Raw genomic sequence first — 15,314 nt, 5'->3', positions numbered from 1 at the left:
CAAGAAGAACAACATGGGTAAGACTACTGCTGACAACATTGTCAAGGACATTGGGGGCAAGTCCATGGTCTGCACCACCCGTCCCATGTTGTCCATGGTCAATATGGAGGCCAGATACATCCGATGCAAGAAGATTTTGAACAACATGAAAAGCAATGGGGACAGAATTCTCATTTTTTCCGTTGAGAAAACTTTTACAGTGGATCCAGTCTTCACCCGCAAAAATGATCGCTACATTAGCCTTAATGGTTATGTGGGATCTGAGAAATATGTGTCCATGCCCAAGCACGCACCCAGCCAGCATCATGATGCTTGGAGTTGTTGGCTCAGATGGTAAAGCCATGCCTCCAGTCTTCTTCCGAGAGGGCTACAGGCTCACCTCAGAGGACTACATCAAGGTGCTCAAGACCAAGGTGGTCCCATGGATCAGGAAGGAGTATCCTGGTTAGAGGGTGTGTTTCCAGCAGGATGGGCACCCGCACACACAGCAAAAAAAACACAGAAGTGGTTGAAGGAGAATGTGGAAGTCTGGCCTAAGGACTTCTGGCCCCCCTCCTCCCCCGACCTGAACCCCTTGGATTTCAGCATCTGGGCGCACATTGAGAGGCAGGCTTACAAAAAATGCCACAGCAGTACCAAAGCTCTCAAGGCCAGTATCACCAAGGCCTGGGCCAAGATGGACCACACCTACATCAAGAACACCTGCTCCTCCTTCCGTCCCCGTGTTGTGGCTGTTATGGAAGCTAAAGACCAAATTGTTAAAAACATATTATAGATTATAACCAAGCGAAGTTTTTTTATTAAAAACATTTCTCTGTATCTCTACTTTTAGTCCTTGTAGATCTTAATGAAGTTGGAAGTTAGAAATCAGTCAGGACTTTCCGGACACCCGGTATATGAAATTTCCAATAGAGGGGTCAATGTTCATTTCAACTTTATTTACATTGTCGGGTGGAATGATTGTGGGTAATTTGATTATTAAAAAATTCATTGCAAAGCAGTTTGATCATTAAGGATTTCATTATGATACAATTTCATTGCAAGCAATTTGATACTTTAGTTTATTTTCAATGAAACGTGATAGAATTTACATTAGAATTGTTGATCTTATTTAAAAAATATTCGAACTACACAGTTGGAAATTTAATATAAATTTTATTAGTTTTTTGTTTTTTTCAGAGTAGACATAAACAAAAAACTTATTTAAATATACATCGAATGTAATAATTTCAAAAAATCATCTTTTTGAACATACCTAATATTACCTAATTTTTACCTAAATATGTTTACTTAATTGTATATCCTAAACATAAACATATTCACCAAATAAACTACTTTTGCAGCATGTTGTGTTATTATGGGATTTGCTATTAGAGAGGTGTCACTTTTTTTTTACAAATGAACTTATTTGTTTTGAGTCTATGCAATTTCATCACTTAAAGCCTTGGTCTTTTTCGTACAATAGAATTGATGGGGTGAGTGGAATGTAACTTCCTCCTCTCTGTGAACTTAATCAACACTAATGACTGGATCCTTACAATACTCAAAATGCTTTCTTACATTGAGCTGTTTTAAGACATTATTTTTTGTCCCTAATCTATAATATATGTTTGCTTCTACATGGATCACAGCAGCCAAGATGTAGTGGAGATTGGTTTTCCACGGTCGACACTTGGAACTTGGACTTTGACGCACTGTCGTACCTCAGTCTCCTTAGACTGCCTTGAGGAGAGTTGCATCATCCTGTTCGACTTGCTTTTTGTTAGTTTCTCTCTGTTGCACTTGGCCGTCCTGATCAGATTGTCAATGTGAGCCCTTTAAATATCTGCAATCATTTTCATTTTCTCCCATGGCAACGTAGAAAGGTTCTGAAGCATGGTATTTAAAGCCGTATATGGAACAATTTTGTTCTCTGGATACAATTGTTGACAGAATACCCACTTTTGTCATCAACTGGCGTTCCCTTAAGTCTGACCTTTATCGAATAGTTATACATTGCTTGGTATGAAGTTCGCCCAACACCAGAGGGAAGGTGGTTATTCTTGGCATACTGAACAAACCACTGTTCATCAGCCAACTTACTTGTCTTTCTTTCACATTGCCACATCATAAGAATGGTCTTGGATGACTCAATTTGCTCTCTCATATGATTCCTGAGATGATTGAGTGATGGGGTTTTCCATGCACAAGTTCACTTGCATAACTTGTGGGCTGAGGTTCAATTATTGACTATTAGAAGGGGTACTTAATACTCAATGAAGCGGGTGTTGTGGTGGTCAATGAACCACCTTTTTGACCAAAGTTCATTTCTACAACCCATGGGCTGGGGTGCATTATAGGATGTTGAAGGGAGTCTTAAATGCTCAGGGAAGCGGCGGTGGTGGGTAATAATCCACCTTTTGGACCAGTGCATCACTTTTACAACCCGTGAGATGGGGTATATCATAGGTTATTACAAAGGGGTCCTTGATATTCAGGATAGCAGCGGCTATATATTTTGATCCCCCGTTTGGACAAGAGGTTCACTAGCGGAAATCGTGGGCTGGGTGTATTATAATAAATTTGAAAGGGTCTTAGATACCCAGGATAGTGGTGGCGATAGGTTATGATCCTCTTTAGGGACTAGCTAAACACGTGCACAACCTGTTGGCCGAATTATATTTCACAAAATATAAAGGAGTCTCTTGTGACAATTCCTTATCAACTATAGTTTGATTGTCTGAATACAATATAAATTTCAATGAAAATGTACAAGATCAGGGATGCCGAACTTTTTAATATATTGGGCTGCATTGCCACTTGATATAGTTTAATGGGCAGGAGACCCTATTAAGTTAAATTTCTTTAAAAATGGCTATATAAAATAAAGCTATTAAATACTAATTTATTTCAATTTTAGACCATATGAAAAAAAAGGTCAAATCAAATTTTTCAAGTCCAAACTGCTTAAAAAAGCTAATTTGTCAACCCCGAGTATCAGAAAATACAGATACTGTCAAATATTTTTCAATGATTGTACGTATTATGAGCGTTCTATGCGTTTTGATTATTGCGACAATATTACTAAAAAATACTACTTGAAGTGAGAATGAGTAGTGGCCCACAATGCAGCCTGACAGGTTGGACATCCTTGCACTAGATTATAAAATTGCTTTCAATTTAATTGTATCTTTATCAAATCCTTAATGATCCAATTGCTTGCAATAAATTGTTTTATAATCAAATTACCCATAATCATTTTACCTGACAATGTAAATAAAGTTAAAATGACCATTGACTATTGGAAGTTTTATAGATTGCCGGGGCATTTTGTATATTCCCCCTCTAACGAGCATTTTGCAAAATGCCCGATTTTCCACATTGGCCATATTATATACATGAAGTATAAAATATATTGGGATTTTATCGTTTTCTTTATTTTTGATTAAGATTGTGTTTATGTTGAGACGCCACGCTACGTTTATATCCCTTTATGCTCAAGATCCAAGAGTTTGACATCTCTATACATGTATCTAAAACAGAATGTTAGTTCGTTCATTTCACATTTTCTTTCACATTAAACTCCGAATTGACATCTTCTAAAGTTATGAAATTTTGCTGATAGTGTAAAGATGGTTATAACAAAATTTGGAATCATTAATTTGCATTAATATTAGGAAGAATAACAGTTTAAAATGTTTTAATTAGCCAAGAGGACAAGAGTTTAAGGGAGGCCGAGAAAATTGAATTTAAAAACAATATGTCATGTTTGATTTTAATTGGAGATTTGAAAAAATTATAGTTGTACTTTAAGTTCTTTGGTTGAAAAAAATTTCATTCATAACTTAATTCTACAGGTATTTTACTAGTCCTTTATAGTTTTTATTTTTTAATAAGTTTAATTTGAAAATTTTATAACTTTTTATTCTGAAAAATTATTTGAAAAAAATTAAAATTTTTGCTACTTGTATCTTTGAAAAAAAAAAATTTAAATGAAGCAAGATTTTTTCCGCATTAGTTGCCTTTTTGATGATAAATATTATATCAAATGATTGAATTGTAATTGGTTTTGTGTTTTTAATAATTTTTTTGTGTATTCCTATTTCTAATTGAAGTATAATCATTTCACAACAAAACGTTTAACGAAAGCAATTCTTCATTAGACCACCTCAAAATATAATGAAATTTGTATGTCTATAGATTTTTACAGTAAATTTAAAAAAAAAAATCCAATTAGAATATTGGTTCTCAATTCCTTTATATTTACTATGTTAGTAAAAAATGGGGTCCTCACTTAATTTCAATCATATCTTTTGAAACTGTGATTAAATTTATACAAATATTGTATTTTTGAAAGGTAAAAATATATGGAATATTTTTTATTCTTTTGCTAATTTTAAAGCTAGCTCCTTTTTGGCCTTTGTACTTTGATATTTGACCTTGAAGATCCAACTTTATCTTTATAGAATTGAATTCATTTTTTAGCACTAAATATCACCTTAAACACATGCGGCTCATATTTTAATTTGAATCAGAAATATAATATTAATTTGTTATTTCTCATAATTACTCACTTCATGTAATAGATAATAATTTATTTTGTTATTTCATGACATGTGAATTTTATGTATGAGTAGCGTAAGCTGCATTTCAGGTCGAATTTTTTGGATATATATTTTCCAAAAATATGATAATTTTGTTAGGGCTCCTGATTCTGTATATCCCCAAAGCTATAAACCAAGTAGATAAACAATGAATACGTTATCTTCTTTTTTGTTGGCTACGAAAATAATCTTTTGTTGCTGAGCCTACCATGAAGTACTATATAATTGACAATGCAATTTACATTATGCTACGATTATTATATAAACTAACAATGTTAATTCTGAGAAAAAATGTGAATAAATGTGAAAACGTCAAAGGAGAAATTGATAAAGTACACTCATTTGTGGTTTCTCAAAAGCGACACCTATGAGAAGGGAAGATATGTTCGTAGGCAAATAAATTTTACATATGCATTTCGTCACTTTTTTTATAGCCTTGAATCTCCCTATACAGCATTTTCACGTGGCGTCAGCACTATTGATGTTGGCCATTTTGAGAGCCTAATCAATCAAGTTTTTTGTCAAATAAACCCCTTTTTTCATAAGCATTAAAAAAATAGTGAACTATTGAATGCCAAAACGGGACCAACAAATTAAAGGCATTAAGCCTTGTTGTCCATAAAAATGTTATCCCTCTAATGTCTAGTTTTAATATATATATCGGACCCTTATACCCATTAAAAATATGTTATTACATCGATATACAAACTGTATATAAAAAATTAACGATTACAACGGAATTAATTTTCTCTAATATCCTACTTTTTTTTTGTCCCTAATCGATCCAAAAAAAATTAAAAATCCACATATTTTTAGTCCATATTACATTGATTTAATTCAAATATAAATATTTATCAGTTGCATCAAATAGTATTCAATTAAGATGTTAAATCTTTTTTATTCATAGATACATACATTTGATGGAGTTTAATGAAGACTTCTTGCAAATTTGTCATTTTCTATAATAAAAATATCAACTTGGACTCCCAAGATGGCGTCTTTTTTAGTTATGATGTAACTTCGACGTCTTTGAAAATGCTCTATAGCAAAGGGAATAAAAAAATTTTTTTATGCCGCTTCAATAAACTTTCATAATACATAAATTCTCATTCTCTACTGAAAATTGCATTTCATTATTTTATTGTAATTTCAATGTAATTGAAACATTATTTTAAAAACAGACAAAAATCAAATATCCTACTTTATTTTATCAAATAGAATGAATTGCAATCATTGAAATTCATTCTATTATTAGTCCCTCGTTTTGAACATTGATAAAAAATTGCAATATTTGTAATAAAGATTGAATCATACTGCAAAAAGAATTAGGATAAGAAAAAACAAAAACTATTCTTATCTTAGCTTCAATATAATAACAATAATTTACATAGTCAGATACAAATAATTATTTTTGTTCAATTTAAAATGTTTTTTTCCTTTAAAAAATATATACGTAACAAAATCTAGTACTAAGTACAAGCCAATCAAGTTTATATATACAAATTAATTCATAATTTGAATTACTGCAAATTGAAATTTAAAAATATGTCTGTTAATTAAATCAGAGCTTCTAAAATTGTCGGGCGTGAAAAGATTTTTAACATGAATCTCTATGCAAAAAGTGAATATTTAATTTGGTAGAATGAGGAATAGGATGCAAGTTAAAAAGTTCGAGAAGTAATGCATTAGACTAATCACTCCTTGCATATGTAGAAATGTAAAAGCAATTTTCAGTAAAAGTATTATTTTTGCAATAAAATAGTCCAGCTGTTATTGTTTTTACTTTTACTTGTATCATTTGATTTTATTGATTCTTCATCATATAATTTATCAAAATCCACTCATTTTGAAAAAGCTTAAGATATTGAAACGTTTGTGTTACATTCAGTTTATCTGTCAAATGACAGTTTTCGCCCTCTTAAAAATCATACCTGACACAATAAACATAGATTCAGTCTTCCACCCCGTTTTCAAAGACATGTTAAGCCAAGCACTACAATAGGGCATGAGAAAATTACAAACATATGTATTATCTGCAAGGTAGTGTGACAGTCTGTGGCTTATTGTTTAAACTAGTTGTGTTAATAAAATGGCGCACGCTCTCAATTTTTTATTTTATTTAAATGATATTATCATCCAGGGACTTGTATTATTTTACCACAAGATGGCGCCACTCTCTGTCATGTTGTTTATAACCAACTCTCGTCACTCATAAGAGTTTTTCATGCTCGTAAAAGAGGTTAGGTGACTAATAAAATAAATTCCTGTTTATTTTCATTTTGATTCCGTTGTCGAGATGGGACAGACAAGAAGAAACACGATCGCAAAATTATTCTAAGCTGGATTCGGAGCAAAAACCATCGTTAAGAAGCTGTATACCTCAATCAACACCACCAGGAAAGTCCAGAACAGGTTTATGTTGAAGAAAGCAACTCATACCTTCACGGCAGGGTTGAAGAAACCCATGGAGGCTCTCTTGGACTTCTATGTCTAGGGGAAGTTAGAGAAGCATGCTTGTGCCACCCCACACAATAGAGTAAAGTTCTTTAAGGCTGCCCTCAAGCATGTAACTTCAAAATAATCCTCTTCAGACATTATTAAAGCCTTCCGAACATTTTGTGAGATAATCAGTGATTTAATTGTGGCCAATGGAGGACATATTCAAAATTAATATGATAATATCATCTATGGTATTAGATACAACCAAAAAAAAATGTCACAATGAATTTGTTCAGGATATGAATGAGGTCAAAATTTGTTCCAATAGTAGTGTATAACCCTGTATAAGAGATTCATTTGGTGTAACTAAACCTAGAGAAGGAGTGAAAATATAAACAGGAATGATCCTTTGATTAAAGGCGCAATCCCGCTTCGTTGCATTGACCTAGTTTTAAGCAGAGAAGTAAGAACAAATAACTTCGTATTATGATTGACCAGAAGGCAGCGATTCTGACGTGTAAATTGATCGTAAGATTTGGATATATAAGTGTAAGACTAATTGGACCATTTAGCTGGTTGTTCCAGAGCTGTGGTAAATATATGACTCGAATCATCAATTTGAATTATACCTTGAATTTCCAGTGTCCGATTTTAGTCAAGTTGGACACAAGTCTGAGTTCATAATAAACGAACGAGTTTAGATTCGAGTCCAAGTCTGTAATTTAGTACTACAGTTCTGCTATATGTACTTGTAGCATGAGGACTCAGATTAGGTGGACTCGAACGCAGCTCTGACTTGTTCCTTTTGAAAATTTCTACAACAGAGCACATGTTCAATTTGTCATTGGTTGTAAAAGCATATATAAATACGTGACTTTGTCCACGTTGTTACTAAGATATGGGTGTTTATGTCTCTATCATAGGAACAAACATATGTAGATATAGAATATACATTAATATATCTGCAAATATACATACAGTGTGGGATTTTAAATCTAGAAAATTTAAGATTAATATTACAATCTATTTCTTAAAATTAATTCAGCTATTCTCAAATCATAGTGAAGTCAATCCCTCAAACATACCACCTCAAGCTTCACTCACAGCTTCTAACATGGCACAGGCCATTATGAAGCCCACGAGAAGTCCACAGGGTTATTGGCACGTTTATTGAACTCTTTCTAAAAAAAACTCAAAGTAGTCTAAGGGTTTCAAATCCGGTGAGCTAGGAGGCCACATTTCCTTTGCCTAAAACATCCAGGAGCTCTGGAATGCGTTTTATGCTCTCTTAGGGATCATGAGTCTTCCTTGCAGGTGTTTCCGATCCATCAGACTCATTGGCAGCCCTGGCTACATCGTAATTAGTTGGTTTAGGCAGCTTTGTAAAGTCAATAATCTCTTTGCGCATGCGCACTGCACGGAGGCAAACAAAAATGGCCTCTCGGAGTTCATATCTTGAGAACATCTCAAGGATTTTGTATTTTTTTTTTTGTTATACAGTTTTGTGGGCTTCATCTGATGAGTAGTATACTTTCATATCATAGGTGTTAGGGTTGCCAAGATATTGAGGTTCAAACTTGTTCCCGACTTAAAATCCCCACCCTGTATAGGAAGGATACAAATAAAAACTCATTTCTAAACTCCCACACACCCATATCTGTATGAAGTTTATTACCTTCATACATTGTTTTTTAGATTTTTTGGAAAACTTTTTCCTTAAAACATATTTATTCATTTAATTCCTACAAAGGCCAAAAAACAGCTTTTTCTCTTTATACAATAATGAATACAAAGATATGTACGCATAACGTATACCTCCCTACTACAGATTAAGAAAACTAATTAGCATTTATAAACTTTCTACATCTTCCTAAATATATATACATATAAACAAATATATATGAGGTTGTCATCTACAACAACTAAACAAATGAAGAAAAATAGAGAAAAAATAAAACCCCAAAAATTTCAAAGACAGAAAAACCTATGGAACAAAAAATTAAAACTAAATAACTTGTCATATTTCTCTATCATCAATAACTAGAGGGAGTACCCAGCATTGCTCGGAGTTATTTCTTCAGTTTTAACACGAAGCTTTTCAATCTCTTTAATACTCATTATATATTCGAATTGAAAAAATTTTCACTTCTTTATATTTATGAATAATTATTATTTCTGAAATTAGCCCAGAAATAAGGAAAAAAAGGAATTTAATATTTGAAATTGTTTTTCCAAAAATTTAATATTTGAAATTGTTTTTTTCAAAAATGTAATATTTGAAATTATGTTTCTAAAAATTTAATATTTGAAATTGTTTTTCCAAAAATTTGATATTCGAAATTTAATTTAATTTTTCAATTTTTTTCCAAAAAATTTTATTTTCTGTAGATAGCTATGGAATTTGAAATTTTTTACCGAAAACTTTAATATTTGATTTTTTTTTAAACATTTAATTTTTTGTAAGCAGCTTGTGATTTTTGAAATTTTTTTCCAAAAAATTTTATTTTTTAAGAATAACTAATAATTTTTGAATTCTTTTTCAAAAAAATAATGTGATTTTTTTTATTCTTTTAATTAAGGCTTCTTCCAAATAAATAAAGATATATATGTTATATAATCTTTTTTTTCTGATTTTGCTATACATTTCTTAGAATTACAATTGATAAAATAAAGGAAGGCAATTCCTCTGCCTGGCGAACTTTTTCCAAGGAAAATTTCAGCAGGGCGACTAATCCCACGGGTAACTTTTCAAAGGGAAATTTTGCAAAGGTGAGCTTTCTTAGATCCCTTTTCAAAATGTATTCCCCTAAAATAACAATATTTGCACCGACCGCGCATGTGTTTAGAACACTTTTTTTCACGTTTAGTTTGTGCTCAATATGTTTACTCTCGGATTTTGAGGATTTGTTATCATAAATTAATTAAATATTACAATATGTATAAAATTATAAGACTCTAGCAACAAATTCACATGGTTGTTTTTATATATTTAATGTATATATTTTTTTTATTTTCGTAACGTAGAAATGTAATAAACAGTTAAGTACCTATAATAAATGATAATAATTGCAATTGCAAATTAAATATTATTTTCCCGATACCGATTCCAGAAAAAATACACGATTCCACTAAATCACTAATTTAAGGAATAATTATAACATGTTTGAAAAATAGAAAACAGGTGGTTATTGTTGCAATTAAAAAAGATGGTCATATTTTTACAACTCTATATATTTAAATATAAATTTCATCGACTAATTCAAATTAAATTTTATGTTCATGGTTCTAAATTTCCTTTTAATGTACTCATACGATGAATGTTATAACCAAATATATTTTTTTAACAAAATTGATGCATATACGATTATTTAGTTATTTGTATATTTTTGATGTATGAATATCCTACCATAAAATTCATTTTAATGAATATTAAAGCCCATGATTTAATTTAAGAAATTGAATTCTTAATGATCTAATGCACATTCTCTAATGGAAATTGTAATATTATTAGATTACAATTTATATAGAAGATTTATGACTGCATCAGGTTTATAGCCTTCTATTTCCACTCTCAAATAGTTTATGATTTAAATATGTTCTTATTTAAATACAGAAGTAGATAAATACTGGCGTTGAGACCAAGACCTAATTTTTTGTTTTCGGTTTCGAATTTTTATAGAACAATAAAAACTGAAATTTCAGTCCTGACCACGATCTCATGCCGTAGACCGAAATTGAATTTTTTTAAATTGTCCACAGATTTTTTGGTCTCAATATATAGATAATTTTTTTCGGTTTTCTTCCCTATCCTGATTTGTAAGTTGCACAGATATGATAATGCAACACATTTAACTTCCTATGACGTTATTGTGCCGATATCAAAATCAAGAAACAGTTTATTTATAGAGGGGGGAACCAAAACTTGCAGAAACAGGACTATGTTATGAAAAAGGTGATTTTTATGGATGCAAGAAACGACATCTCAAATACAATTTTTTATATGTTTGAATGCTATATATTAGCTATATTTCTTATTCAGTATATTATCCTTCACAAGCAATAACGGCCTCGATACGCTGGTGATCAGATTGGCAGCTCCCAGTGAATCCAAATTTGGATTATAGGTGCAGCAGACGTTCTTCTCTAAAACACCCAAACTACAAAGTCAAGAGGCTGAGGTCAGGATAGCAGAGGGCCACATGGAGGGAGGCCATAAGTCACATATATAGTTTTTTTCAGCCTTCTCGACACTGACACCGGCGTAGACGATATCGCGCAAGCGTTGTTTTTTTCATGTGGTTTCTAAATTTTTACAATTAAAAACTTGGAATAAAAATAAAATAGACCGGTGCGAACCAAACTTATATAAGTGAACGAATTAGTAGATTCACTTATAAGCATAGCGATCTCAGACCGCTTTAGAATTTTCTGACCGAAACCAAACATCTGTAAGTACTCATATATATAAAACTCTTGTAAATATGTATGTCTATTTGCATCTGTCAACACAAAGGCAAGTAGGATTTTTCTTAAAATTGAGTGTGGATAACGTTTTCACTCTTCGACGAATTATCGTCAATTTCTACCTACAAATTATTCTTATTAACACTTGGGGGTGTTACAAATTGCACTTAAACTCCAAAAAATGAATCGTCATAATATAAAAAAGAGAAATTGATACATTGAATTTGAAAGGGTGTATTAAAGTCAATATAAGTTTCCTAAATAAAATAAAGTTTCTAAACTATAGTTAGCTTTCTTTAGGTATTTTAATTCATTTCACAAATTTAAATATAAAGGCGATAATTGAATCAAATATGTCCATGCAAAAGTCGATAGTATATTGTATATTCTGTCAAAAAGTACTGGGCACTCTTAAATAAAACAAAAATTTTACATTTAATCATTAAAATGTATTTTGTTGCCTTCAAAGTAATCTCCATTGGATGCAATACACATATGCCAACGTTATTTCCAGTCCTCAAAATATTTTTATAGGCACTTTTTGGCACTGCCTTTTAGCTCCTTCCATGAACACAACACAAAATTTAAAACCAACTCTTAGCTCAATAATTTTGTTCATTGTAAAAATCGTGGAGCACTAGTGAGGTAGGTTGACTTGTCCAGCTGTTGCAAGCAAACTACAGTGCTGCCGACTATTAAAAAAAATCAAATCCCTCAAAAAATAATAGGGATTATCTCATTCTCTTTATTTTTGCTCATTTATTTCTATGTTGATGCATCACTGATATTAAGCTAATAATATTTATTAAAAGATTTATTTGATTTAATTTTTAAGAAAAAATTGAGTGACAAAATTAATTTTTCATTGTGTAATTTACAAATTCAAACTAGTTGTTGCTCAAATTACCCAATATATTGTAGAAATATCTTGATTTTTTTGTCTGTTGTACATAGATTTATCTAATCTTTCTCTTTGTTCAATTTTTAAACGTTGATCTGAAAGACTCGAAGCCAGCTTTTGTAGCAAATCAACCAAGTCAACATTAAAATAAAAGACAATTAGGGAATTACTCAATGTCTTCCTATGGCATTATAAAGTACTTTCAACGACTTTGCAAAAAAGAAGTTTGATAACAGAAACTTGTTTTAATTTAATTTGTAATATATAATATAAAAGTCTGCAAACATCGCCATCAAATATCAACCAAATCTATTCTGGAAAGGGCCCTAATATGGTTAATCAAATAATACGCATAATTTCAAAACAGAACAGAAGTATCAATCTTTGTTCTTTTTCGAATTATAAAAAACTCTAACATTTCTCTACAAAGGTACATCACTAATTATAAATAAGATTGTGACGTATTAATCTTCAGATCTCAATTATATTTGTTATTTTTTGTGAATTTATTTTTTAAATTTTAATTTTCATCTTATAGACATGCGTAGACTGCTCAAAGATCCACAAAGAACACCAAGAACGTTGTTTGAAGTGAAATATGGATGTTTTTCATATGAATTTTAAAGAATGTAATGAATGAATGGGTCAAGAAATAAATGATGATGTTGTAACTTCTTCAAAGCTATTAAATATTTGTTGATTAACAATTAAGTTTCTTATCAGAAGAATATTGTATCTTTCGAAATTTCAACTTCAGTCTTCATTTTGTTTTTCTATTTAATTATATGCCTTCATTTTGTTTTTCTATTTAATTATATGCCTTCATTTTTGTTTATAAAGCTATCATAATAGAAATAGTTACTCATAAACTTTTAAATATGAAATATAGCACAAACTTTGTTATTTACATTTATTCTACGGTCAATTTGAAACTAATCACTTTGTATATTTATTATTAACAAGCAGTAGTACCCGAACATACAAATTTTGCTCTAATAATATGGAAGAGTACTCACCGACATATCCTTGGTGTTAATCTCCGTTTTTCATGGGCACACTCACGCGTAGCTACTGACTCAATACTTGGACGATATCTCCTTAGAGATAAAATTATAATAATAACAGTTCGATAGAAAATAAATTGATATGATTTGATGAGTCAGGGAGTACTTTAGCTCTTTGATATACCACTTTATTTAAAGTCCCCATTGTTTCTTCTTTTACATAGTATATAAAGTACTTCCTTACTTTTCTTTTTAATATTAGTTGAATTAGACGCCTGCGAGATTTAATTCATTTTGTAGAGTGCTCCCTGTATTTTATACTCCTTTTTCCCCTTTATAATGTATTGGTATATTATATAAAACAAAGAGCACTCTATACAGTGCACCTTGTGACTGTTTCTTTTACATACACACATTTCTAAGCGCGGAACATTGTGTAAATTTCAATTCCGGAACTAACCGATCTATTTTCTGTAAAGCGTTTTGTTTCTTTGTTTCTGATTGAACAAAATGGTAGTGTATACGGTTCTCCCTTTGAATCTAAGCCAATCAAATATCTCCGTATAGGTAGTTTCTATGAATATTTCAATCGTATTTTAAAGTCTTTAAATAAGGAAAAATATCCAATATTGGCATGTTACAAAATAATTGAGACAGGTTCGTTTGAAGGGAAAGGATAAGAGTTAGCTACAAAATTCTACCAGCATCGTTTTTCTCATTGATTTTATGGTGGAAAAACATTCCATAGTTATTCAAAGACTAAATTGCTAATGCCTACATTAACAATTTACACATGTTTCTCCATTCGTCGCTGAACAAAGAGACTCACAACTTTTACTCGTACTTTTTGATACATTACAAACTGGCAAAACAGTATCTGAGATCCACGCCGACCTCACTATCATTTAACTTGATGTCTGCCCTAGTCATGCAACCATCTTTTGGTTGGGTGGTGAGATCTAGGATAGTACTTTTAAGCTCGAGAAAGGTATCTCATCAGGACTTCTCCGGGAGACAACGACACCCAACAACATCGCCCAAGTCAAGGACCTGGTAAAGAACAAACCCCGAATGAGCGTTCGATAGGTCTCACCGAAGCTTTCCCTTCCGCCCACAGCAGTTTATAGAATCCTGACTGATGATCTCTTCTTCACAAACCTCCTCAAGCCAAGAAGAATGAGCGAGTTAAGTACTATATGGCCCTTATTCAGCTCTTCCAGGACTAAAGGAAGCAGTTTATAGAGTCCCACCTTCTTGATTGGTTTTTCTGGGACAGGAGCCAGCGGAGGAATTTCGATTTTGATAGCCATGAAGACCGCACGCGCGGCGTTCAGGTGGGTATATTGTTAGTGAACGAGAAAGAGCTCTACAGGCAGTTGTCGGATTGGAGAACCATGTGACATGATTGAGTACTTTTTTCTAGAGATTTGAATGTAATTTCTGTTCTTTCTAGGGCAGTCTCGATCATTTTTGGAACATACTAAATTTTTTGGTATTCTGGGCTTGTAAATATTTCAAAGGGATAGTAAAAAAAATGGATCAGTCTTTTGTATAAGTTGATAATTTTAGCGACTGTCGAGCCTTACCTATAAATGTAATTATTATCTGTATTGTACATATAACTATATTTAGTTATTTCTGCCAACAGTATTTTAGCATATAATTTATACATTTTATACTTACTTGTTTGTATATAATCACAAGGGTAAGAATTGAAGTAAGTTATTCCATTTCCTCCCCTAATAAACATTAACCCTTTTATTACAATATTGTTATGTTTATTAAGAAAACATGCAAAAAAAAACATTGTTATTTCTAAAAATAACATAATTACTACATACATATAGTAAAAGAACGTATAAATATATGTTAATAACAAAAAAGTAACTACGAAAAAAAAACAATATTCTAGCAAAAAAAAAA

At 31.5% G+C, this 15,314-nt stretch overlaps 1 protein-coding gene across 4 annotated transcripts in view; it reads left to right on the top strand.

Annotated features, from left to right (window-relative positions):
• LOC121129336 (uncharacterized) overlaps window positions 1–13,294 on the top strand; it is a 227,360-nt gene extending 214,066 nt beyond the window's left edge. For all 4 annotated transcript variants that reach the window (XM_040725045.2, XM_040725047.2, XM_040725048.2 and 1 more), the window contains one exon: window positions 12,926–13,294. In XM_040725045.2, coding sequence (XP_040580979.1) covers window positions 12,926–12,982 — 57 coding nt within the window. In that variant the 3' untranslated portion in view covers window positions 12,983–13,294. The remainder of the gene's footprint in view (window positions 1–12,925) is intronic.
• The last annotated feature ends 2,020 nt before the right edge of the window (window positions 13,295–15,314 follow it).

Source organism: Lepeophtheirus salmonis, chromosome 14 (genome assembly GCF_016086655.4).
Source record: "Lepeophtheirus salmonis chromosome 14, UVic_Lsal_1.4, whole genome shotgun sequence".
NCBI classification, from domain to species: Eukaryota; Metazoa; Arthropoda; class Copepoda; order Siphonostomatoida; family Caligidae; genus Lepeophtheirus; species Lepeophtheirus salmonis.
This window is presented reverse-complemented; position numbering and strand designations above follow the sequence as displayed.